General features: G+C 37.9%; 1 protein-coding gene across 10 annotated transcripts in view; it reads left to right on the top strand.

Moving 5' to 3' along the window:
* The window catches only part of KHDRBS2 (KH domain containing, RNA binding, signal transduction associated 2), a 561,259-nt gene that overhangs the window by 209,641 nt on the left and 325,618 nt on the right, over positions 1-26,000 (top strand). For all 10 annotated transcript variants that reach the window (XR_001361536.1, XR_001361530.1, XR_001361531.1 and 7 more), the window contains exon 4: positions 25,027-25,173. Coding sequence is in view for 3 of the 10 variants with exons in the window: in XM_014537318.1 (XP_014392804.1) it covers positions 25,027-25,173 (147 nt within the window). In the remaining 7 variants the exon portion in view is untranslated. The remainder of the gene's footprint in view (positions 1-25,026; positions 25,174-26,000) is intronic.

Raw genomic sequence — 26,000 nt, 5'->3', positions numbered from 1 at the left:
GCCTCCCCTACCCCCCAGTGTCTTATGTCCATTGATTATGCTTATATGCATGCATACAAGTCCTTTTGTTGATCTCTTACCCCCGCCCCCAACCCTCCCCAGCCTTCCCGCTGTAGTTTGACAGTCTGTTCGATGCTGCTCTTTTCTGTTGTGTTTTTTGTTTGTTTGTTCCATTCAGGACAATTTAGAGTTCTTATTTTAGTAGTTATTACCCTCTCACAAGTATCTGTTATTTTGAAAAATATTTTAATTTTTCTAACATATATTCAGTGTTTCTAACCAGTGTCACATAAAGAGGAGTCCAATTTATAAAGAACAAATGATTGTAAGGCCTTCAATTTTGTGGACAGTGGTTTTTATTAATTAAATATATTGGGGTGACATTGGTCCACATGATCAAATAGGTTTCAGGTGTGGGTTTCTATGTTCTAAGATCTGTATATTGTGCCCTGTGCCCACCACCCAAAGTCAATTTTGTGTCATCAACTTAAGCTGTAGATTTCCTTAGTGATCCTCCAAATATAGAAACAATGTGTTACCTTCTATGATGAAACTCTGGGTATATTTGATGGTTTTTAAACTTTAAACCAGAGATTACTGACCCATTAACTCCACTAATTAGGCTGAAACCTAATTTGCATGTTCTTTAAGGACTTTGCCCTTGAGTTTCTCATCTACTTTTATATTTCACTAATCATTTAAATTGTCCTTCCCAAGTAAGGTGACTAAAACAGAGTAAGCTTCTCCAATAATACTCTGAATGGTGTAAGAAAGGCTTGCTTCTCAATCACCATATATCAGTTTTGATTCATAAGTGTTGTTACCTTTCCAGCCAATATGTCTTTTGACAATTTTTCCTTCTTTTAAAAATGCATTTCTTTGTATGTCAGCAGACCATGTTTCTGCTGAATTTTAGACAGATTTAACAGTACCAGCTTTTAATAATAGCCAAATTTATTTTTGTTATTGAAGAGCCATGCTTTTGCAATTTTGCATTATTTGAAAACTGTTAAACCTATACTTGATTAAATCCCACAAATCTGTATGACGCTGGATTTGATACTTTTATTTCCCTTTCCCATTATTTCATTATTTGATACCACAGTTGTAATAAGTTGTCTTTCAGTTTAATTCTGAAGTCCATTCTCATTGTTGCTAATTTTCTCTTTTTAATCCTCACCCGAGGATATTTTTCCATTGATTTTTAGAGAGAGTGGAAGAGACAGGGAAAAACAGAGATATATCTATGTGGAACATATCAATTGGTTGCCTCTGGCATGCGCCCTCACCAGGGCCTAGGTCAGGGAGGAGCCTGCAACCAAGGTAGGTGCCCTTGACTAGAATCCGCAGGCCAAAGCTCTATCCACTGAACAAACTGGCTAGGGCATAATTTTTTTAAATATATTTTTTATTGATTTCATAGAGGAAGGTGCCGGGGTTCTTGTTCCAGCATCTAGAAGCGTTCCGCAATCTGGAGAAAGGCTGTGTGTAACTTAGGTAAGAGTCCAGAGACGAAGCATAATTTTGAAAGGCATTTGGGGGTCAGAGGAGCCTGGCTAACGAAACTAAGATCTCCTTGTCTCAGGACCCATGTTTATTTTAATTTCTTTATTGGTTAAGGTATTACAAATGTGTCCTCATCCCCCCATTAGCCCCTAACCTTCTCCCCCTCCCCACTCATGTTCTCATCCCCCTGTTGTCCATGTCCATTGGTTTGGCTTATATGCATGCATGCAAGTCCTTTGGTTGATCTCTTCCCCTTACCCCCACCCTCCCCTACTTTCCCTCTGGGGATTAATAGTCTGATTGCTGTTTTTCTGTCTTTGGATCTGTCCCTGTTCATCAGTCTATGTTGTTCTCTATATTCCACAAATGAGCAATTATGCTAAGTGAAATAAGCCAGTCAGAGAAAGATAAATACCACACGATCTCACTCATTTGTGGGTCTGGTTTTGTATACACAGTCAGTCCATTGTCAGAATGGGGAGAATTAGCCTACGGCTGTTCAGGTGTTTGGCCAGTAGGAGGCAATAATGTAGATTAAGATGCCCTGAGCTGTCTGGTAGCAAACAATCAATTTAATGCATCCTTTTCAGGTTTGGGGAAATGCCTTGCCACTCCAGATTTCAGCCCTGCTGACCATGCTGGAATTGGCTTCCGGCAGAAAGGAGAGGGAAAGAGAGATAGAAGCATCAATGATGAGGAAGAATCATTGATCAGCTGCCTCTTGCACATCCCTCATCAGGGATCAAGCTGCAATCCGGGCATATATCCTACACTGGAATTGAACCCAGGACCCCTCAGTTTGTAGGCCGATGCTCTATCTACTGAACCAAACCAGCCATGGCAGGGCATAATTTTTAACAATAATGAGAGATGGTAAAGAGTTTTGAATTTACATTCTAAATCAAATTAACATACTTTGTTGGACTCTGTTGAGAAGGATTCTGAGGATACCTTTGAGTTTAGCACAAATAAAATTAAGAACAAGTAGTGATACTATATACTATGGCTGTGTAACTGAGAAAATGGTAGAATTTTTGCTCTACATTTGCCTGTCATTTAATCTCAGTGAATGTTTCTGATTTTTTTGAAACAAGAACTCTCAGTAAGAATTATGTTTTACAACATGACCCAGCACACACACACACACACAGACACACACACACACACACAATTGTGGTAGGATGAATAATAGCCCCCAAAGATGTCCACATCCTAATAAACCTGGAAAGTGTAATGTAGTTATCTTACATGGTAAAAGAGACTTTTCAGATGTAATCAAGGTAAGAATCTTGAGATGAAGAGGATATGCTGGATATCCAAGTGGGCCCAGTGTAACTGCAAGGGTCCTTATGGGACAAAAATAGTAGGATCAGAGTCAGGAAAAATAAATGTAAACATGTAATGAGGAAGCGTCAAGGTAGAAATAGAGGTTGGAGTGATATACTTTCAAAATGGAAGATGGGACCATAAGCCAAGGAATGCAAGCAGCCTCTAGAAAGTGGGAAAGGCAAGAAACTGTTTCTCCTCTGAAGTCTCCAGAAGGAATGTAGCCCTGCTGACACCTGGATGTAGACTTCTGGTCTGAAGAACTTTAAGAGCATATATTTGTAAGTTTTAGGTAAAGTATTACAGCGGCAATAGGAAACCAATACAATAATATATAATTGAAACACAAGTTTTATCAAATAATACTAGGTGTGTGTGTGTGTGTGTGTGTGTGTGTGTGTGTGTGTGTGTGTGTTTACCAAACCTTACTATATGTCATGCTCTTTGATATTATGATTCTATTGTATTCTATTCTCTTTCACTTTTTAAAGTGTCAGTTGAAATCCAATAAACTGTTGTATTGACCTGCAGTTTGACACACCAGTGATCTGTTACATGCACTTTAAAAACACAGGTCTAAATTTATTTTCTTATTTTTTTATTGTTCTAAATTTTACTTGAGATTTGTTATAAATATTTAATCTTAGATTCATAAATTTTTCCACTTTTAAATCATGGCACAGTTGCTGTTTTTAATTTTTCTCATTCAGTATTTCTGCCTATAAAAGTGGCCTTTTAAAGTTGCATATCTTATTTTCAAACACACCTGCTGTAAACATAAATATTATAGATTGAGTCATTAGGTCAAGTGATGCATTTACTTATTAAAAATAGTTTAAAGTATTAGTTTGCATAGAAGCCATGCTACAAAATTACTAATGTTGAACCAAAGAATCATGAACCTTATAGTCATAGATCATATTTTAGTGAGAATTAAAGACTGCTTTCTTTCTACATACTTTATATATTTTTGCTTTTATTTGCATTTTACTTTATTACAACTTAGATTAGCTATTCACTTGGACTCAGCTATAGTTTTATTGATATTTATCTTGTTTTTGTCTTTGTAATTGTAGGGGAAAACAACTTCTTTAATGTCATTTTATTTCCACACTACTATAAGGAGCATCTAATCTTTGAATTTGTTTTAATAATAAATATCTAATATTTTTTATTTTTAGTATAAATTTTTAGCAAATAAACACGAGAGTAAATTTGGTGGGCAGAAAAATACTTTAAAAAGAAAATATATCCTTTTATAATTTAATACATATATTGTTTTTAACTGGTTTTAATATTCTGTTTGCTCTAGTACCACCAAAACCTTCTTGTGTTAATGATGTATTATCTGATTTGAGTTGGTTGGTGAAATCGATGTAATACATGGGATTAATAATAATAAGAAGAATAAGACTATTTATAACTTTTAGCACTTCAGAGACCAATTCTGAAATGTAAGAGGGATTGTTTTGAGAGTTCATAAATGCAGCATGTGCCCACAGTATATAAAGGAAAGGGGTACAGTGAAAACATCTTTAAGTTATAGCGACATTGTTGCTTATAATACTGATGCTTGATCACATTTTAATTTATAGAAGAGGTCCCATATATAAGGAATGAACATTAAAAATGTCAATTGCCCCTAGCTGGTGTGGCTCAGTGAATAGAGCATTGGTCTGCGGACTGAAGGGTCCAGGTTTGATTCCTGTCAAGGGCACATGCCAGGATTGCAGGCTAGATCCCCAGAAGGGCTTGTGCAGGAGGCAGCCAATCAATGATTCTCTCTATTCATTGATGTTTCTATCTCTCTCTTCCTCTCTGAAATCAATAAAAATATATATTTTTAAAAAATGTCCATTTCAATCACTATGCAAATTTAATTAGAATATTTATGAGATTTCTTCTTTGTTAATACAGAAAGAAAATATTGCATTTCTGAAGGCACTTAAAAGTCACAGATCTGTAATACTTTCTACACCAAAAATAAATTAAAATTTAAAGTCACTTACAAATGTTTTTCTTTGTCGAAGAAGTAGTTGATCTTGATGTAATGGAAAAGTTAAAAGTTAATTGGTCGCCATACATTTATTTTAATATAAATGAGTTAGGTCACTTTCTCAGTCAATTTATATGGTTACTTTAGAGTGTTTTTTTAAATTAATGAATACATTCAAATTGATCTATATTTTGCATTAGTGCCAAAAAGAATTTTAGCCAGTGCAAATGCATAAATGTAAGAGGTTCAGAAACAAGGTAAATAAGATATAGTCAAAGAAACATAAGATTTTGGAAATATGACAAAGCCTAAAACTGGTTTGGTATAGTGAAAAGTATGTACATACATATGTTTATATCTCTGTATGATAAAGTTATACTTAGGTGAGCATGTAGCACCTGGTTTTGAATTTGAGGTGAATTTGGGTGAAGGGAAGGTCAAGAGGAGGAAAAGGGTGTCCATTTTATCCTGTGATCTGCAGATCAATTTCAAATGGACCTAAGTTCTAATTTTTTAGAACCAAGATAGCCTGTTTAATTCTTTCCATGAATTTGAAAGGCACAAAAGAGAAGACATACAAAGAAAATATATTTAAAAATATGTCAGAAATGAAGACAAAAACAATGTTCTGGAACTTCTATAAATTCAATATGGTTTAATACCATGACTTCAAAAAATAAAGGTCAATAAAGAAATTCGTTTTCCATTGCAGGAAAGAAACGCCCTGTCAAATTTGGTTTGTTTTGGCCTACTTGGTTTTGTTCAGAAGTATTATTTAAAACAAAAATATAGATCCTGTGATTTAAAAAAAAAAATCTATTTTTGCTAAAGGGAATAGGATGCCTTCCAGAAACTTTGACTAGAATTTTTCAGGAGCATAACAAATAGCAACAATATATTATGGGTAAAATTTTGTCAATGAAGTATGATTACAAATTGGGGATTAAAATACTTATGCCCTGAATTAATCCAATAGCTTTACACTATTTAAAATTGCCTTAATTACACTGCTTTAATGACTTTTTATTTTACTCATAATCTTTCAGAATGCTTTGAAGTTTTCAATAAGTCTCCTCCATTCAGGTTTTGAATTTAACTAATTATATTGAAGAGAAAATATATTTTATTTCTAGTATCACTGTATGCATAGTAATTAAACTATTTAATGTTCATTCATACCTATAATTCAGCTTTAAAATTAATTCTGATTACTATATCTCCACACACTTAGTTACATTGTCAAACAGTGAGCCAACATGTTGATTGTAGTTGATGGTAGGCTCCAACTTCTGTGTGCAAAGCATTTTTCTCAGACATTTTTTGGAACCTAATGCTTTCTGAATGTGCTATAATCATCTGTCTCTGTAATACTGTGCATATCTTGTGGAAGGGTGCTCTTCATTTCTGTATCATGGCAGCTAAATGTCTTTGGAGCTTAGGAAGAGAAAACATAGCCTGGGCTGGGTGTTAATTGGGAGAACTAACGTCCACCTAGAGAGAACACTGAAGTCTTGGCATCTGCCTTGAGAGAACATTCTCCAGAGTCAGTCAGATATGTTGCCTCTCATCAACTCCTCACAGGCTGTATTTGGGATTAGGAGGATTCATAGCTGGTTGAATCCTCAAAGTGCTTACTTAATAAATTGGTGTTAAATTGGAAGAAGGTCCTTCATTGAGGCAAGATAATTTTATCAGTGGAGTTAGATGGGAATATCAATATCATGGGCACCAAATTCGCACAACAAACAAGTATAGATAAACTTGAGTAATGGGCTGCATTTGACTGATTCTTCCCATTAAAAATTTTAACAGCCAATTTCAAGTCATCAGTGATATTACCTATAAGCATTAGCAATACATGTGAGAGAGTTCTGGTGACCTCTGTTATCTCCAGGTTAAAGAGGAGTTGAGGGTGGGACAGTATGTTAGCTAGTATTTATGTACCTTTTGTGCCAGAATCAATAAGATAATAATTACTTTCTCTCTACTGTGATAAAAAATATTAAAAATAAAACTGTAGATAGTTCTAAAAACTACACTTTAAGAGGGGTGTTAAAAACCTAGAAATCATCTGAATGAGAGTCCAGGTTAGCAAGAGGTTCCCAAAAGAATGATTTAACTCAGAAAACAAATGATGGAAATGTTTTAGTTTGAAAATATATGTTTCTTTATTTGTTTAGTAGTTAAAATGCTATCACAATGAAGAGATAATCAAGCTCTATGTGACTCAAGAGAGCAAAAATTGAGGTTGATAGAAGTTTTAAGTTCTAGATTTTAACTTCATGTGGAGAACTTAATAAGAAATAGGGCACCCTGAATTGGAATAAGTTGCTTTTGCAGAGGGAAAACATTTCCATTTTCCTGTCTGCTAACTGTTCTTTGATATAATAAAATTTAAAATATAAAGTGAATACCTACTTTTCTAATAAGTCCAAGAAAAAATATTTTTAGCAAACTTGATTATAACAAAACTTAGGATATAGATATAAAACCAAATAGCTACTTATAAAACTGAACTGGATACAGAGATTCAGTGTTGTTTTTTTCCCTACTCATTTCATATATATATCTTTATCAGAGTGTTGACATCAGTTCTTTCTTTTTTTAAAATATATTTTATTGATTTTTTACAGAGAGGAAGGGAGAGGGACAGAGAGTTAGAAACATCGATGAGAGAGAAACATCGATCAGCTGCCTCCTGCACGCCCCCCACCGGGGATGTGCCCGCAACCAAGGTACATGCCCTTGACCAGAATCGAACCCGGGACCCTTCAGTCCACAGGCTCTCGCTCTATCCACTGAGCCAAACCGGTTAGGGCTAAAAGTGATCTTTAAAAGACTAGTTTACATAGTCAATTTTGAGGTCATAATATCCCCAGAAATAATTATAGTTATGCTCCCTTTTTAAAATTTTCTTTCTTTTTTAATCAGTATTACTTGGTGACCTATAAGTATCTTGAGCTAACATGCATTGATGGAAGTTTTTACAGATTAATGTATCTTCCACAAACAGTAATTTTTTTTAAATGAAGCAATTTACAAAGCCCCATGTAATATGAAAGTTTGAAGGACATGTGTTTAAGGCATCTCTCTAAAGATTGATAATTGGTGGGAGAAGGTAGTGAATCAACTTAAAACCAGATAGATACAGCATTTCATAAACTGCCTGTTGATTGTTTTCTCTGAAAAATGATACTAATTAATATTAAACTCCTATACCCCCCAAATCCCTTCTTAGATTAGATAATTAATATCCATTTAAATTCCCAGTTATGACAATGGGGCCTCCACTCTCAGGTCCATTCTAATTCTTCCATATTAGATCACATTGAACTTCTTGCACACCTGCCTTGTGAACCTTGGCAAGAGCTTTCGCTGTTTCAGACACAAATGCCTTCATGCCTTTACTGGTGATTAAGGCTGACCATCTAATTTTTTGTCTTAATCCTGAACGCTTGAGAGTGAAAGGGGTACTATTAATTCTTGGATAAAGGCATTGCTGTGAACCTGTATTCTCCAAGACAAACAGGTGAGATTATAATTAGGCTATTCTTCCTTCTTGACCTACTACCTTCTCATTTGCAAACCCCAGCCATCCTTTAAATCCCAACTTAACCATCCTATATAATAAAAGCCTAATATGCTAAGTGTCAGGTCGTCAGTTCATAGCGTAGTATGCTAATGATATGCTAAGGATGCTCAACTGCTCTCTATGATGTGCACTGACCACCAGGGGGCAGACACTCCGACTGGTAGGTTAGCTTGCTGCTGTGGTCCGGCAATCAGGACTGAGTGAGATGAGCCGGACATGCCCTGGAGCCCTCCCATAATCCCTCCCTGGCTGGCCAACCTCCCATGTTCCTCCCTGGTCCTGATTGTGCACCGATGGGGTCCCTTGGCCTGGCCTGCACCCTCTCACAATCCAGGAAGCCTCAGGGGATGTCAGAGAGCCAGTTTCGGCCTGATCCCGCAGGCCTGGCTGAGGGACCCCACTGGTGCACAAATTCGTGCACCGGGCCTCTAGTATCTCATATAATACTTCATAGATTATGAAAGTAGACATTACATGTGTTAAAAAGTAAAACAAAAATAGTCATTTATAGTCTGAAGTACTCCTTTACTAATGTTTGGAAATATTATGTCAGCAATTATATCCCTTGGAAATGGAACAATTATTGCCATTCTGATCTTTTCAACCAATTGCACTTTTTTGTGGTTTCACACAATTCTGTGGCTACTTTTGTAAAATTCAGGGACAAAGCTTCCTCTCCCCCAAAGAGACAACATACACATATCCACTTCGAAAACACATCTCCTGTTTTTAACATGGTCTACAAAGCCCTTTATTAGTTGTCTAAATCTTCTATTTCAGACCTCTATTGCTTCCACATTCTACTTTATTCTCTAGGCCAGTGGTCGGCAAACTCATTAGTCAACAGAGCCAAATATCAATAGTACAACTATTGAAATTTCTTTTGAGAGCCAAATTTTTTAAACTTAAACTATATAGGTAGGTACATTGTTATTAACTTAATTAGGGCACTCCTAAGGCTTAGGAAGAGCCACACTCAAGGGGCCAAAGAGCCGCATGTGGCTCACGAGTCGCAGTTTGCCGACCACGGCTCTAGGCTCAAGTCACACCAGCTTTTTTTCTTTTCCTCAAACATGCCAAAATTTTCCTGCTTGAAGACATTTTCTCTTATTCTTCACTTTTCCTGTAATACTGCCCCCACCTACCCACTCTTCCTCTGATTTTTTAGTAATCCAGCACCCTCTCATTACGCAGTACAAAGCTCAGAGTAGCCCCCTGACTATCCTATGTAAATAATGCTCTGTCCCCCTGGATTCTCCTACCCTTCTCTCTTTTTTATTGCATTTATGATATGAAATTATATACTAATTTTTGTATCCTTTTATTATTTGTCTCATTACACTGGAGTCTAAGCCCTGTGGGAAGACTGGCTTTGGTTACTGCTGGGTCCCCCCACATTGGCCCAGTGTTCCCTAGGTAGAGAGGCCCAGTAAACATTGCTGTGTGAATACATATGCCCAGGAATGAACTCGCATAACTTTTCTTCTGACCTCTGGTACTCACCAGAATCTATACATGATGCCTAATCTCTCCATGTAAATGATGAACTATCTGAGCTCAGGGTCCACCACAAAAACTCACAGCACAGAGTATTTGCATGAAGATGCATTTAAAATATGTATTACTTAAATAAATTAACATATGTGTTAGTGACTATTTAGAGTAGAACCATCAATTCCATCCTTCTAGATATTTTACAGAAAAATCCAATATGTTTCAAAGGGGAATGATTGAGAATTCGTAAATAGCTGATAGATTTCCTTTTATCAGAGTTGGCCCCTGGAATAAAAGTAATCCACTGTCAATCCATGCTGGCCCTGAGAGAAGTCTTTTTAGAGTTTAGTTATATTCCAGTGCCTGCCGTCATTCCAAACAGTGTATTTAAAAGTGGGTGGCTATTCCCTTGGTTACTCCTCCTTGAAGAATTCCTCCACTGACAATTAAGGCCTTATTAGAATGCCTATGACCATTTTAAACAGGAATTGATTTCTTTGAAATTCAAAAATATATTCACTTCCCCATCCTTTTGTTAAGTATGTAAGAGAAACTTTCCTCTTAGACATTATCAATATATTTTGGCTAAGACAGAGTGAAAGACAGAAACAGAAAACAATCTATATATACTAGAGGCCCAGTGCACAAAATTTGGGCATGAGTGGGGTTCCTAGGCCTGGCCGGCGATCAGGGCCGATCAGGTTCCCCACCTCCCCATCTCCCCCCGTCCCCGCCTCCTCCTTCCCTTGCCGCCCGCATCCACTGCCACCCACCCCCGATTCTCCATCCCAGCCTGGGGCCCGGCCCCAATGAGGTGATCGGGACCTGCCAGCTGGGAGGAGGGACCAGGAGGTTGGCCTGCAGGCCTTGATCCGGCGATTGGGGCCTGCTGGCTGGGGGAAGGAAAAAGGGGAGGGACCCAAGAGATTGGCTGCTGGCCCCAAGGAGGGAGCTGGCCCTCAGCTCCCCTGGGAAAGGGGCCGTGTCTGCCGCTACCCACCCCCAGTTCCCTATTCCAGCCCAGGGGCTTGGCCCTGATTGGGTGATCATGGCCTGCCAGCCGGGGGGAGGAATCAGGAGGTTGGCCAGCAGGCTCCATCAGCGATTGGGGCCTGTGGGCTGGGGGCAGCTCCTGCTTTGAGCGTCTGCCTCCTGGTGGTCAGTGTGCATCATAGCGACTGGTTGACCAGTCGTTCAGTCACTTAGGCTTTTATATATATACTAGAGTCCCAGTGCACGAAATTCATGCACAGGGGGTCCCCTCAGCCCAGCCTGCAACCTCTTCAATCTGGGACCCCTTGTGGGATGTCTGACTGCTGGTTTAGGCCTGATCCCATTCTGATCGGCCCTAAACCGGCAGTAGGACATCCCTCTCACAATCCAGTAATGCTGGCTCCCAACCCCAGCCTGGTCGCCCCACGCAGCCTGCTGTTTAGTCATTTGGTCATCCCTCACTAATCCCCCCTGCCGGCCTGGTCACCCCACACAGCCTTCTGTTCAGTTGTTTGGTCATCCCTCACTAACCCCCCTGCTGGCCTGGTCGTCCCACGCAGCCTGCTGTTTAGTCATTTGGTCATCCCTCACTAATCCCCCCTGCCGGCCTGGTCACCCCACACAGCCTTCTGTTCAGTTGTTTGGTCATCCCTCACTAACCCCCCTGCCGACCTGGTCACCCCAGGCAGGCTGCTGGTTGTTACTGTTAGTGTGATGGCGTCCCAAACAATTTGCATATTCCTCTATTATTACTATAGATATAAAAGCCTAAGCAACTGTTACAACAGAATGACCGGAACAACCGATCACTATGATGCGCACTGACCATCAGGGGCAGATGCTCAATGCAGTAGTGGTCAGTGCACTCCCACAGCCAACCTCCTGCAGCCAGCCAACCACCCACGGTCCCTCCCTCTGGCATGCCAGCCCCAAAAAGCCCCAATCAGGACTGGGCAAGACAGCCCCTATTGGCCCCGATCGCTGGCCAGGCCAAGGGTCCCCACCTGTGCATGAATTCATGCACAGGGCCTCTAGTCACATGATAAGACATTACAATATCTAAATTATCCAGATTCCTAAATCTTCCATTCCCCTTGGAAAGTGTTTATTATCCAAGTAACAGAAAACAGCTGTTTATTTGATTAAGACAATTAATACAAAAAGTATATAGAAGTTATACATCTTATTAAAATTTATATATGGTCTAAGAAGCCTCACTTAAGTATACTGTGCCCTAACCTACCTTTCCCATCTTTTTCTCTCTTCTCTCGCACATACATTTAGCTCTCCAAGGAGAGTTTCTTTTATTTTTTTAAATATTTTTTAAAATTTTTATTTTTCCATTACAGAGAGTTTCTTGTGTACTGAAAGACATTCCATTCCTGACAGCTAGCTCCTTTTAACAGCTGACGATGGGGTAAACAGCAAAATGTCAGCAGGTCAGAATCCAGTCTCTGGTTTGATTGCACATGGGATAATATATGATTATTAATTGAGCACTTGACAGTTATCATTGAGCCAGTGTTTGAGTTATTCCATTTTGTAAGATTTTGTCTGGTTTATTGAAGAACACTCTTCATTCCCTTAAAAGTTGAAATATAGGCACATTGTGGATAGTCAATATATGTAATTAATATATTTTGCAGACACTTAACTAGCAATGTTGGCAGCAGGAGCAAGACAGCTAAATATATATGCTCTCTTCAAAAAAACAAAACATATTTCTTGGTTTATTTTTTAAAATATATTTTTTATTTATCTTTTATTTTTTTAAATATATTTTTATTGATTTTAGAGAGGAAGGGAGAGGGAAAAAGAGATAGAAACATCAATGATGAGAGAGAATTATTGATCAGCTGCCTCCTGCACACCTCCCACTGGGGAGCAAGCACACAACCCTGGCATGTAGCCCTTGACGGAAATCGAACCTGGGACCCTTCAGTCCATAGGCCCACGCTCTGTCCACTGAGTCAAACCTGCTAGGGCTTGGTTTATTTGTTTATTCATTTTTGTGGTTGAAGAGGTGGAGGGCAGTTGTGTGGGCCTCTTGTCTTTGACCTGTGTTCTCTCTAGATACTCATCATTGCTGACTGCCACAGCCAGAGGCATGCTTGCTGTCAGGTTAGCCGTGGAAGGGTAGGCGCTCTGCTGAGAAGAGATTGCATTAAAACTTTGCAGACTCAATTATTATTTTTATATTCATCCTCTCTCAGTGCTACAGGGTAAACACTAGTTCTTTAAACTATTCTCATTCCACTTCTCCCTGCTGTTTATGTAGCATCCAAAGAGGCTCGTTACCCTGAGGTAAAGAGTGAGTCTAAGCCCCATTTAAACGTAGGTAGGTGGTGATGAACAATTTCCAAATGATGCAATGAAAATAGCTCTTGTCAGGGTTAGTGAGGGGAAAGTCCCTCTCCTGAAAGAGATATTTTCTGGGTGACTTGAGGCAAGATGTGCTATGAATAGCCCAAACCCAGGACCTTAGCTGCTCCTTCCATACTTATACTTTTTCCAAAAAATGTCCATTTCACACATGTTAAGAAAATGTATAGAATCAAGGGTTTGCTACATCCCAGGTGTGGTAGCTGTAGTGTTATATGCCCAAATTCAGATTCCTGGCCAACAATGGCAATATGAAACAGTTACAAAAGGGCACAAATAAGTCCTTTCCCTCTTGTGCTCTAAATCTTACCTTTCTGGCATCTCTGGTGCTAGGTTTGTATTTTCTAGTCCTGACAGAATATTCCGTAAGTATAAAGAAACAAAGCAGAGATGAACTCATAAGAAACAAATTGTGTTTATAAACAGCATTCACTTTCTACAACGTTAGTAATGGATTTCTTTGAAATTCAAAAATATGCTCACCGCCCCCCCCCCATCTTTTTGTTAAGTGTATAAGAGAAACTTTCCTCTTAGACATGATCAATATATTTTGGCTGAGACACAGTGCAAGACAGAAAGGGAAAACAATCATATGATAATACATTACAAAATCTAAATGATTAGATTCCTAAATCACCCATTCCCCCTGGAAAGTGTTTATTATCTAAGTCACAGAAAACTTAGCTGTTTATTTGATTAAAACAATTAATACAAAAAGTACATAGAGGTTATACATCTTATTAAAATTTAGATATTTGTAAGCCTCACTTAAGTATACTGTGCCCTAACCTACCTCCCATCTCTCTCTCTCTTTTTCTCTCTCTCTTTCTCTCACAATGCTTACAGAAAAAAAAAACAATAACAAAAAAACCCACTCCCTGTTTAATAAGACCCATGGAACCAAATATTCTGATGGAGGATACTATCAGTATTAGTATTATAATATCAAACATTTATGACTTAATATTATTCAGAAGCTGTCATACTGAAGATTCTGTGGAGCAGTCGATTCTGCAGTGCTGGCTGTGTGCAGTCTAGATGAATATATTTGATCTGAAACTAGAAGTAGAACAGAGGTCCACAGAGGTTTGAAAGAGGATGATGCTTTCAGAGAAAGGTGAGGATTTTCTCCTTTAGTGATTTGAGAATAGTGTCTGCGAAAGGATGGCCGAGATGAAACTGGCGAGCCAAGCCAGTGCCAGATTAAAAAGGTCTGCAATGCCATGTTGAAATTGTAGAATTTTAGGTAAATAGGATATCAGCAGAGGCTTGTAAGCAGGAACTAACACGATCCGAAAACCCTTTTTTCAGAAAGCTAAAAGTGACAACAATATGTGGTATTTATTCACCTGCGCCTGTGCTATAAATGTGGATGCCCTTTCACATGGATTCCAGGTGTATTCTAGTCCGTGGTTAGCCACTTTCTAGGTCCTAATTGTGTTCCCTTCTCAGTCTCGTTGCTTGATGAACAGCATAATGCGTTTTTTCAAAGTACAGTCTTCCATATTAGATTTTCAAGGGCCAAGTTGATCTGTCTGCTGCCCTTGCATTCCCGGTGGGCAGCATCTCTACAATTCTGCAGGGGCTTCTGCAGCAGCTTCTGTGGACTTTTTGTTGCTCTCTTCTCCTTTTGGCTGTAGTCACTCCACATCAGCACCCAGGACATAGCTCTTTTGGTTTCTTGCTGCGGTCTCCTCTATGAACATGTCTGGCTGCATAAGACATCCTCTCCCAAATTGCTATCCCAGTGCTAAATGTTCTTTCAGACCAGCATTCAACCTATTGCTCCCTGCCAACTGGGATTCGCTCATATTTGCTTTTCTATTCTTGGTTGGCAGTGACCCCTTGAGGCTCAGAAGCAATTCTGGCAATAACTCTGGGTTAAAGATGACTTTACTACGATCCTCTTAGCCAGCTCTCATGTTGTCTTCACTTCTTGATTGGTTCATAGGTTCCATATCATCCCACCTTTCTCTCTGGGCCCTACTCCAAATTCAAAAGAGGCCTGTCTCGGGATTCATGAAGCCTTTTCATCCTTGGAGACACCTCTTCTTGAAATGGAAAATGGGATGCTGGTACCCCGAGAACTAGCTTGCTAAGTAATGTGACTCGTAAAGTACTTTCCATCTTCTCCAAGGTTCTTGGCAAACAGCTTTTGTTTTATTTATTGCTGTAGTCGGCATATACTCAGAACGTTTTAGGTCCTCATTAATTCTAGACTACTGAGACTTCTTGGAAATAGGCCTTGTCTTTTTGCATTAGTGGAAATGTTTCAACAGACTTAATTCCAGGTAGTCTAAACACTGTATTTCTTGGAAGAGCATAGTAATTGTCATAATTTGTAGTGAAATAGATAAAATAATGAATTATCATCTTATTAAATCATCAGCATCCATCGCCCTAGGAACTCTGCAGCCAGTGAGTCCTCGGTGCTTGAGAAGGGTTATTGAATACTTTATATCATTTCTGGAAAGTAAATATAATTATGCATATAAAGCACTCAGCACAGGGCCTGGTAAGTGATACTGGTAAACATATCTGTATTTCTAAATTCAAAATTTTATAGATGAGACGTCCATTGCCGATGATATTTTTTCTCTTTGTACATCTAGTTCTAGAACCTTGCAAGAGTGTTTTGCTGTGGGCTTGTTCGCTTGCTTGCTTTTGCTTTACTTAAACTTCAGGGATTATGCTGAGATATACCTCAATGTGAATCTTTTTCTCTTCAATCCTGGATGGAATCAAGTGAGCCCTTATAATCTACAGATCATAATTTTTTTTATTATTTGCTTGTTTTTGCTCTTCCTTATGTTCTGCTTTCTTTTTGTGGAATTTTTATTATTTACATATTAGCTCTATTCTCCATATCTCTGATATTTTTTCTTCATTATTATTATGTATTCAAGTACTTTTCTTCGCATTCATCTTTCTGAAGAAAAATTCTGCTTTTGATCATTCTCTCCATACTTGAATCTACTGAATTGCTGTCTTGGTTTGCGTTCCCCTGGAAAAAGACCTGTGTCAGGACTTAATTACATGAAGTTTATGTGGAAGGAGATCTCTGGAAACTCTGGTAGAGGAGTGAGGGAGTAAAATGAGAAGATGAAGGAAACCGTTTGATGTCCCTTTCCAAACCAGTGAAACTGTGAAAAGACTGAACCTTATCCCATTGGGGTCCATTGAGAAAGAAAGTTATGAATGAGTAAGTTACCCCATGTAAGGATTGAGTAAGCTGGGACTGAACCTTATCCCATTGGGGTCCATTGAGAAAGAAAGGCATGTAAGTTACCCCATGTAAGGATTGAGTAAGCTGGGGTTTAGAAGCCAACTGTCCCCAATCAGTTGAGATGCCTGGAGGGAGTTAATTCCCTGGACTGTCACTCTGCTATGTGCATGATAAATAGGGCTGTTATTCCCAGCCAGACCAGACCTCAGGCAAAAAGATAAATAAGTGCTGGTTGCATTGAGATAGTAAGGCAAAGGGAAATAGGCAGAGCATCAACAGCATCTGTTGCTATTTGTTTCAGTGAGTATTGGGGAAATATAATTAATGACAAAGTCTTCTCCCAGCCCAGAAATCTTTTCCACAGAGCTAGCAGAGAAGGAAGGCACTTTTATTATTGAATAAGCATTAAACCAGAATGGGGTAGACATCACAGGCAACCCATTAAGATTGAAAAAACAGGATGAAATTTCACTCTTTTGTGTAGAGAAGCAGATACAACCCATTGTATACTTATTCTCAGCATAAACAAGAACTGGTCCTCAAGGAAGAGGACTTGACAGCACCATCTGTCACACAGAGTTCATCCTGACTTTATCTGGTTAGTGGGGATGACCATTTGTGTTAGCTAATGGCTTCATCCAAAGGAAAACCAAACTTCTCCTATCTTTGTGACAGGAGGTAGTTTTGCAACTTGGAGCAAGGCACCCACCAAAGTTAGGGTCCTCCCCTCCCACAGAAACCTAGAGAGACAGGGTGCTATTTCCCTTGATGTTTACATTTCAAAGATATCTCTCCTAGCTCCTTGAAAAAGACATTCTGGGTCTTAAAGCTGACAAAAGGCCCATTCATATATCAAAGAGAGAACTTAAAATCACACATTTTATAAAGTAAGTGCTCTGAAAAATGGAGGGAGGGAAGTCTCTTGCAAGGAGAACTAAGGCTCATGCTTTTAGTTTCCTTTTGTCCTTACCTTGGAAATTTTTGTACCTGCATTTTATTTCAATTGCTTCCTAAAATGTATTCATTCAAGTGTTCCTCCTTTACTTCCTGCGATTTACCTGGCAGTGTTTAAATGGCATGTGTTCTCATGTTCTGCCTGCTTTTCCTTCTGTGGCTGCTAGTATTGCATGTTATTTTTGTCAGCTTAGAAAAGGTTTTGGAAATTAAATATTGAAGTCCTTTAAATTGTGAGTGGGAGACAGAGAATTTCCCACCCCTGTTGACCTCTGGTCTGTCCTTGGTTTCCCTTATTTCTCCCAGCCTCAAAGGCAACAACCTCCTTCTTGGTTTCTTTTTATCTTTTGAGGTCTGGGTGGACCATTACAGGATGTCCTTTCCCCAGGAAGTCCACAGATGTCTAAGTTCCAGCTTCTTCCCAGGATCCACTTCCCACTTTCTGGGTCCCCTGGGCTTCAACACTGTTCTCCAAGTGCTTCCACCTTCCCATACAGTCCCCTGCACTGGACCTGAACAAAGCCCATTCCCATAGTTTGCATATGAAAAAGAAGCTAGAGAAGGATAGTTAGATAATTTGTGTTCCCAGATGGCTCTATTCCTAAAAATGTGTTTGTGAGCTTCTTAATTACTTTTATTTATTTATTTTTTAAATCCTCACCCAGAGATATGTTTTACTGATTTTAAGAGAGAAAAGGGAAGGAAGAGAGAGAAGCATGGATTGGTTGCTTCCTACATGCGCCTGGACTGGGAATCAAACCCACATTGGATGGGACAATGCTCCAACCAGCTGAGTCTAAGCCAGGACTAAGCAAATGGCTTTTAATTAAAATGTAGGGACATGACCTTTTATATGTTAATTAAGGAGTCTGAGTTGTAAGTCTTTCCATAGGTTCCATTTTGTCAAAATCAATTGTTTTCTTTTTCTTGAAGAATGAAATAGCCCTTTTATTCTACCAAGGTATTCTTTTCACCGTTTGAATAACAGGCCTTCATAGTCTGAATAGTTAGACTATCCTTGAAGTACCCAAAGTGTATGATTTGATTGTCCTCAATTGAAGGTTTCAACCTCTAGTAAACCCACAACTTCCAATACTAGCATGAGGAGTCTTCTGTTTGTCAGTATCTGCTTCTCCACTTTCAAAATAGTGACCTACTTTTAAAAACATCATCCTTGGTTACATTGATGCTTCTGATATTTTACCCTTTATGAATCTAGATGGTGCTAGAACTGGTGTGCAGAGTGAAAAGATTTCTCTCTCATAATTGACCCTGTGGAGGATGGATGGCTATAAGCTGGAGAAGTTATCGCCATATTCAATTCAAGAGAGCAGGGCCCAGCTGGGTGGCTCAGAGGTTGAGTGTCGCTCTATGAACCAGGAGGTCACAGTTCAGTTCCTGGTCAGGGCACAGGCTCGGGTTTCAGGCTCCATCCCCATTAGGGCACATGCAGGAGGCAGCTGATCAATGATTCTCTCATCATTGATGTTTCTATCTCTCTCTTCCTCTCCTTTCCTCTCTGAAATCAATAAAAACATATTAAAAACAAAAACAGAGAGCAGGGATTTGTAAGTGAAGGCCACAAGAACCTGAGGTGCTCTTTGGGATTAAGCCATTGCTTCTCTATCATGTACGTATGTATATCCATTTGTACAAAAACCTTTTGTGTGCATAAATTTTGACAACTAATTTATACATAAAAAGGATTTTCACATATGTGTATTTAAAAATGCTTTTAAGTTAGTGATTCAGACAAATCCCAAACAGGCCATGGTATAAATAATAAATGTGTGTTTATTTCAATTTCTTGATGGAGAAAGCTGTGCAGACAATAGACTTATTTATTTCTGAAGAGGATTTATGTTAAAGGAATATTCCCTGGGGTGTTGAGGAGAAAAAGCCTTCAAAAAGCACTCTAGTAAATTATAACTCTCAGGATAAAATATGACAGTAATAATTGCTAAAGTAAAAAACTAAAGTATAAAACTTGCATGTACTTTATATCATGTGTTTTCAACTTCTTTTTTTTTAAAAAAAATTAGTGTATTCCTGTCACTGGAAGAGCTACTCCTGGGAGAATAATTGAGATATTTGAATACATTAACTCTTTCAGCTCATATATAATTTTATATATAGATTCCAATTTTAAATATTTAGCAATGATCATATTTGGTTAGTGCTTACTATGTTACTCCTACTGGTACTGTCATTATTTAACAAGTGAGGAATTAAAAGCCCAAAATAATGAGGTTAGTTGCTCTAGTTTTCACAGTATTAAGTGGGAGAGCTGGGATTTTAACCCTGACCGTCATGAATGGAACCTGGGATGTTAACTGCCATGATATGTGGCCTTGCAATATTATATGGTCCATGTGACATAATATTATATGGTCCATGTGACATACTGTAGACTATAGATTAATAATTAATTTAAAAGTTAAAATTCAAGAAGGCATATGCAATGATGTTAATTTTTCCTTATCTTCCCAAAACATGTGTGAGCTCTTTAGCTTACAGTAGTTTTAAATGTACATTCTCTTAAAGTTATACATTTAAATTAACTCAATAATAAGTAAACCAGCATCAAACTGATTCACTTTGTTACAACTCTTTGAAGAAATACTTAATTAGAAAGTTTGGTAATTATACTATTTCAAGGGAATTTAATTTTCATAACCAACAGCCATGACCATAAGAGTATGGCTTCGAAGTCAGTCAGGCAGACCAAATGCCATTCTCTCACTTCCTGAATCACTGCAACCAAGTCACTTAGCTCCTCTGAGAGAAAACCTTTCATTTCTTCGAGAGTTTATAGTGTACCAGGCATCATACTTGTGATCTATACATATTACCTTCTGTTATCCTTGTCTGAGAAATCTAGAGTTTCCTTATCATGTAGATTAAGAACCTGAATCTCAAAAAAAATTAATAACGTTTTCCAAATACTATTGATAATAACTATCGGTGCTGTTAACTTAAATCTAGATCTCTCTGACCTCAAAATCTTTTTTTTTTTACTTCCACTACACCTTAGGGTTCTATGAAGATTAAATGGTATAAAGTGTATAAAATATGCAATAGCAGCCTCATTCTAGATGTTCAAAGATTGACCTGAATAGTTGCCATTTGATTTTTCTCAGTAATATATCTTAGAACACTGTTTGGAAAGTGGATTTTCTAATAGTAAACTCTACTTTGCAGGATAAGGATGTCTTTGAAGAAAAGTCACATAGTGAGTCATGATTTTTTAAAGCTATGAGAAACCTTTGACATTATCATGTCTACCATTGTCTGTTGTTTTTAGTTTGCTGATCTTGTGGAACAATATTCCCTTACCTGACATTTTATGCATAAACAGGTGTAAGTTGAGCTGATATGGTTGAATGGGATGGGGGAGAATCCTCATTTTGCTCTAACATAGTCCATAAGGCACCTTTCTGTAACCCTCCTGGCCCCATATATCACCACTTGAAAATTACCTCTCTAGTACATAACCTTCTCTGTTCATAAAAATATGAACACATAGGTGTTTAAAAATGATGAGTAAGGTATCAACTCAGTTATTAAGGTGTTCTCAGTACTGACAGTGTTGGTGATGGGATTCCTTTCAGGAAATACTGGAAAAATACCAAAATCTGGAAAACACAAAGGAGGAATATATGGTCTACATCATATTATGAACAACTTATAACATATTCTTTAAAAAAATGCCCAAAGCACATGACTATCTTTCTTAATTTGACAAAATGAAAACATTTACTTTTGCTAGAATCACATTGTAAAAAGTGCTTTAGTGTGTGTGTATGAGTGCATGTGTGTGCACATACGTGTACATTTCTATACTGTGACTTCTAATGTTTCATTTACTGGTGTTCCCCTTATTTCATTGAGCTCCATAATGACCTGAACATGTGAGCTTGGGAATTAGCATTCAATAACTAAATTACTCTGTTTAATAGAGATGAAAATAATTTTAAATTCCCTAGGAAATTTCAGACTGGAAGAGAGAGTAATATGAGCATTAGAGATAGAAGAGAAAAAAATTAAAATTGTGTAATGAAGCAGGAAGGGCTTGGGGCAAGAGAATACATTTTTTATTTTAGTTGTCCCTAATGAGATTATCAATATGACCTCTTTGCTTTGTGCCCCATGATAGTTTCCTTGAAATCTATGTTACCCATAAGTGATTTTGAGAGTGGGTCTTTTAGGGTATCTTAAGAAATTTTTAGTTTTGGATTACAATTGGCATTTGGCAAATCCAGAGACCAAATGGCTGGACTCAGTGCCAGAGCACATCTGATTCTGTGTTCTGGTTGGGAATTTGTCTTAAATTGTCTGAACTAAGGTAGAATACCCATTTGTGAGCTGACTTGAGTCCCTGCCCCCCAAAATAAAATCAGGGTGTGGAGGGTCCTAAACAATCCTGCCACCAGTATTCAAGGAAATAGAGAAGATCCTTCATGAAGCCCATTTGTTTTAGGAATACAACATGAATATTCATGAGAAATTACGCAAACTAATCTGAATTCACCCTTCAAAAAAAACTTGGGATGAAGGCCTTGTTTGGAACCGATGGTTGCAAATAGAGAGTTAGAAATAAACAATGTAATGTGAGAGGACACACATTTTTAGGTAAGCCCTTCAAAAAGGAAATTAGTCAGAATGTTGAAAATAGTAGTTTCACCCCCCACTGATGGGCACACAGCTACTAAATCAGACCCTTACGGGGGAGAGGAAAGGACATTCATGGCAGATGTGCCTTATGTGTAAAAATCTGTAATCTGCTGTAGGTGCCTGGAGAGCACAGAACTATAGGGCCAGGATACCAGGAAATTGCTGAGAGACCACTGGCCGAGTTCTTCCAGAAACTAGAGCTACCCCCGGGGAAATATGAATGTATAAAAAATTTACTTGCACTTGTGTACCTGTACCAGCAACGCACCTCTAGTGATTAACAGTGTGACCTCTGGATATCAAATTACCTGGATGGTAATGCAACTCGATGATGCATACTCTGTGTAACTCTTGGTAAGTTTCTCTCTCTGTGCCACAGTCTCCTCATTAGCAAAAGGAGGGAAATAACATTATCTAACAGAAAGTGTAGTCACGCAGAGAGAATTAGATAATCCATGGAAAGTACTTTGTAACTTTGACCTAAAAAGCAATACCAAAATTATGACTTCTATTTCATTACTATTATTATAGCAAAAGGAGACTTGAAAAAAATACCCTAAAAGTGATAAAAGTGTATCTTGAATTGTGTGGTTTTGATTTAAAAAAAAAACCCACAAAAAACATTTGTACTTTTGAGGATTTTTTTTTCAGGTTTTCTTCAATAAACATGCTATTTTGAATTAAGAGCAAAAATTTCTAATTGTCAAATTATTTACACGTCGGGAATATGTCTGTTGTAGAAGATAACATAAAAATAATATTTCTGATGGAAAAGATTCCTTTAAAATTCTTACCAATTAAATGCAAGAATGCAGTTCCAGTTACACTCTATTTAGTGCCATGTTAGTCTCTGTAAAATAACTAATAAAAACTGATGTATTTTACTTATATTTTTACATAACATGGGGATTGGTTGGGGGTATATAAAACTGGATTTGATATTTTCTAATGACTTGGTTTAGAATCTCTTATATTTAGTAACCAGTAATTTTTTTAAAGTATGTTTTTATTTATTTTAGAGAGAGGAAAGGAGAGGGAGAGAGAGATAGAAATATCAATAATGAGAGAGAATCATTGATAGCTGCCTCCTGCACTCCCCCTACTGGGGATTAAGCGGGAAACCCAGGCATGTGCCCTGACTGGGAATTGAATCATGATCTCTTGGTTCATAGGTTGATGTTCAACCACTGAACCACACTGGCTGGCCTTTAATGCCTTTTTTGTTGAGGTAAAGAAATCAGTGTTATGATTCTTATGCCACACCTCACAGTACATAGGCCTTATTAAACTTGGCTAGTGAGTAACCCTTAATAACCAGCTGGAAATCAGCTTAGGAAGTATTGAGAAAGGATCACAATCAGGCAACCCCTGGTTTAACTACCCCAGCAATTATATGTAAATGAAGCCGACACCTGAGACAAGAAGCAGCTTGCCTCCCAGTGGGACCCAAAGAGGAAGGAAATGTTTCCTATACCCAAGGGTGCATACTCCTTTAGTCAAGCCCAGCTTTTCTTCCCCAACTGAGAATTGGGAACCAAGAAAAACTCTTTCAAACAAAAAGTCCTAGTTAGATATAGAGGGTTGCTAGCTGAGTGGAGTGTGGATTACCAGGCTGAAAGATGTTGATATTCCTGAGGTCTGAGTACTGTAGATGAGAAATGAGCAGGAAAGCAGGCTGCCTCTTCTACCCATCTCCGTCATGGACCTTCCATGTGTTGACATGATGGGCTTCTCTAATCAGATAAACACATTAACCTGGGCCCTACAGTTAACTCATCTAAAATCAATAGCAAATTTGCTTTTGTTTATCCGGCTTAGGTCTACTTGGGTCATTTTTTCAATTTAATTTCCATATAAAACTAAAAAATGCTTTTTTATCCTTTGAAATTTAATGAACCAACTGCTAGATAATTGGGAGGGGTGTCAAGAAACATGTTAATTATTTAACCAAATTTTGCTTCTTTGAATTCCTAAAAGAAAAATGCAACTCTGATTGCAAAATGAGCTGGGTTTGAATCCTAACTTTGCTGAAGCTACTAAGTCTTTTAAACTGAGTTTCCTAATCTGAAACCTGTGAGTCATGTACAAGATTATTGTGATATTAGAGATGACTTGTGTAAATACATAGCACACACTAGCAAAGTATATGGATCAGATGCTGATTGGCTCTTCACCTGGATTGAAGAGCCAATCAGGCTTCACTAATCACATGGGTACAGGACTGTGAAAAATCTGGTCCAATAGGAATGCATTGTTAGTTCAGCTGAGGATATGTAGCTCATGCATAATCAATGCCAACATAATACTTGTCCATCATCTCTTTAACATTCTCCTGTTGACCAAAATGAGGCAACACATTTTTACAGAGGATGTGGGTGTGAAGCTCAATGATAATCTGGGTCAGTGGAATTTGTTGGGGAGATAACTGTTGGTTTTGCATACTTTAATAGCAAACAAATAACCTTTCACCACTTAAAGGTTACTAAAAAGTTCTCGTTCTCTTAAAGAATACGGACAATCTTTGGTTTATTATTTGCAAAATCTTACTTATCAAATATAAAAACAATCCTTTTTTTTCCAAAATGAGGTGGTGCACACTGAAGAGTTAATGGCAGTTCTGCTAAGTCTTCTCAGGGATTTAACATTTTCATTTAGCTGATTAAAATCTGTTGTAGATGATAAGTATGCCAGCTTTTTTTTTTTAATCATTCACTCAAAAATGATTTTAAAAATCTTTAAATGGCTTGTACCTGATTTTTATTTCTCAAAGGGTTTCTACTTATGGAAAATTTGCTTAGATTATATCCTTTTGTCAGTCTCAATGAATGTTAAATCAATGCAAAATGAGTGGATTTGTATTTCTAAAAATAACTTCTTTCACAGGAAGAAGAGCTAAGGAAGAGTGGGGAAGCCAAATATGCCCACTTGAGTGATGAACTTCACGTGTTAATTGAAGTGTTTGCTCCACCTGGGGAAGCTTATTCACGTATGAGTCATGCATTGGAAGAGATTAAAAAATTCCTGGTTCCCGTAAGTGTTTTTCATTTTTTACAAAGAAGTTTCTCAGCGGTTTCTATTTTTAAAAATGTGCCTTTGAGCTTCACTGACTTTTTAGAAGGAAATGCATATTGCAAACTAATTATTCATAGAGTTGATATGAACTATAGAATATCCGAAACACTTGGCACAGGACCTGGCGTGTTGCTACCTCATGATGGTTCGACTTCAGTATTTGTCTTCAGTACATTACCAGCTATGCATCAGTACATATCCATAAAGAGTAAGACAGTGAACACATAAACACAAAAACGTAACTGAAGTTGTATACTTTTCTTTTGTGTCTTAATAAATTGGTAATTGACATGTATTATTGGAAATTTTTAATTATTAAAGCATTTGCATTTGTAGTGGGAACAAAAAGATTACATATTCCATACTTGTAACAAGACAATGATGTTATTTGAAAACATCAAATGCATTTTTATGTGATGGTATGCCAAGTGCTGGCTCATTATAAATGTAATGTAAAATAATCAGTGTTAATAGAAACAGACATTTGTTGACATGAAGCAAAATTTGGAAAAATAAATGCATTGCACTAAGTGAGAGCAGTGGAGAATATTTGGTTAGTAAGGCAGTAAATTCATGGTTGCATATTGAATAGAATTCTGCATTGATTTTCAAAAAAAATTGAGGAAGATTAAATGATGAAGCTTTTCTAAAGGTTGGCAGTTTAGCATTCTAGGAAGAGGTCATTCAAACAGAAATCTTGGCATCAGGCTTAGAGCTGGGAATAAGACAAACAGAAGAGAATGCTGAGGAAGGTTTTCTGGAGTACCTAGGCAGAAGTCTTTGGA

Source organism: Myotis brandtii, unplaced genomic scaffold (genome assembly GCF_000412655.1).
Source record: "Myotis brandtii unplaced genomic scaffold, ASM41265v1 scaffold176, whole genome shotgun sequence".
In the NCBI taxonomy this organism is placed as follows: Eukaryota; Metazoa; Chordata; class Mammalia; order Chiroptera; family Vespertilionidae; genus Myotis; species Myotis brandtii.
This window is presented reverse-complemented; position numbering and strand designations above follow the sequence as displayed.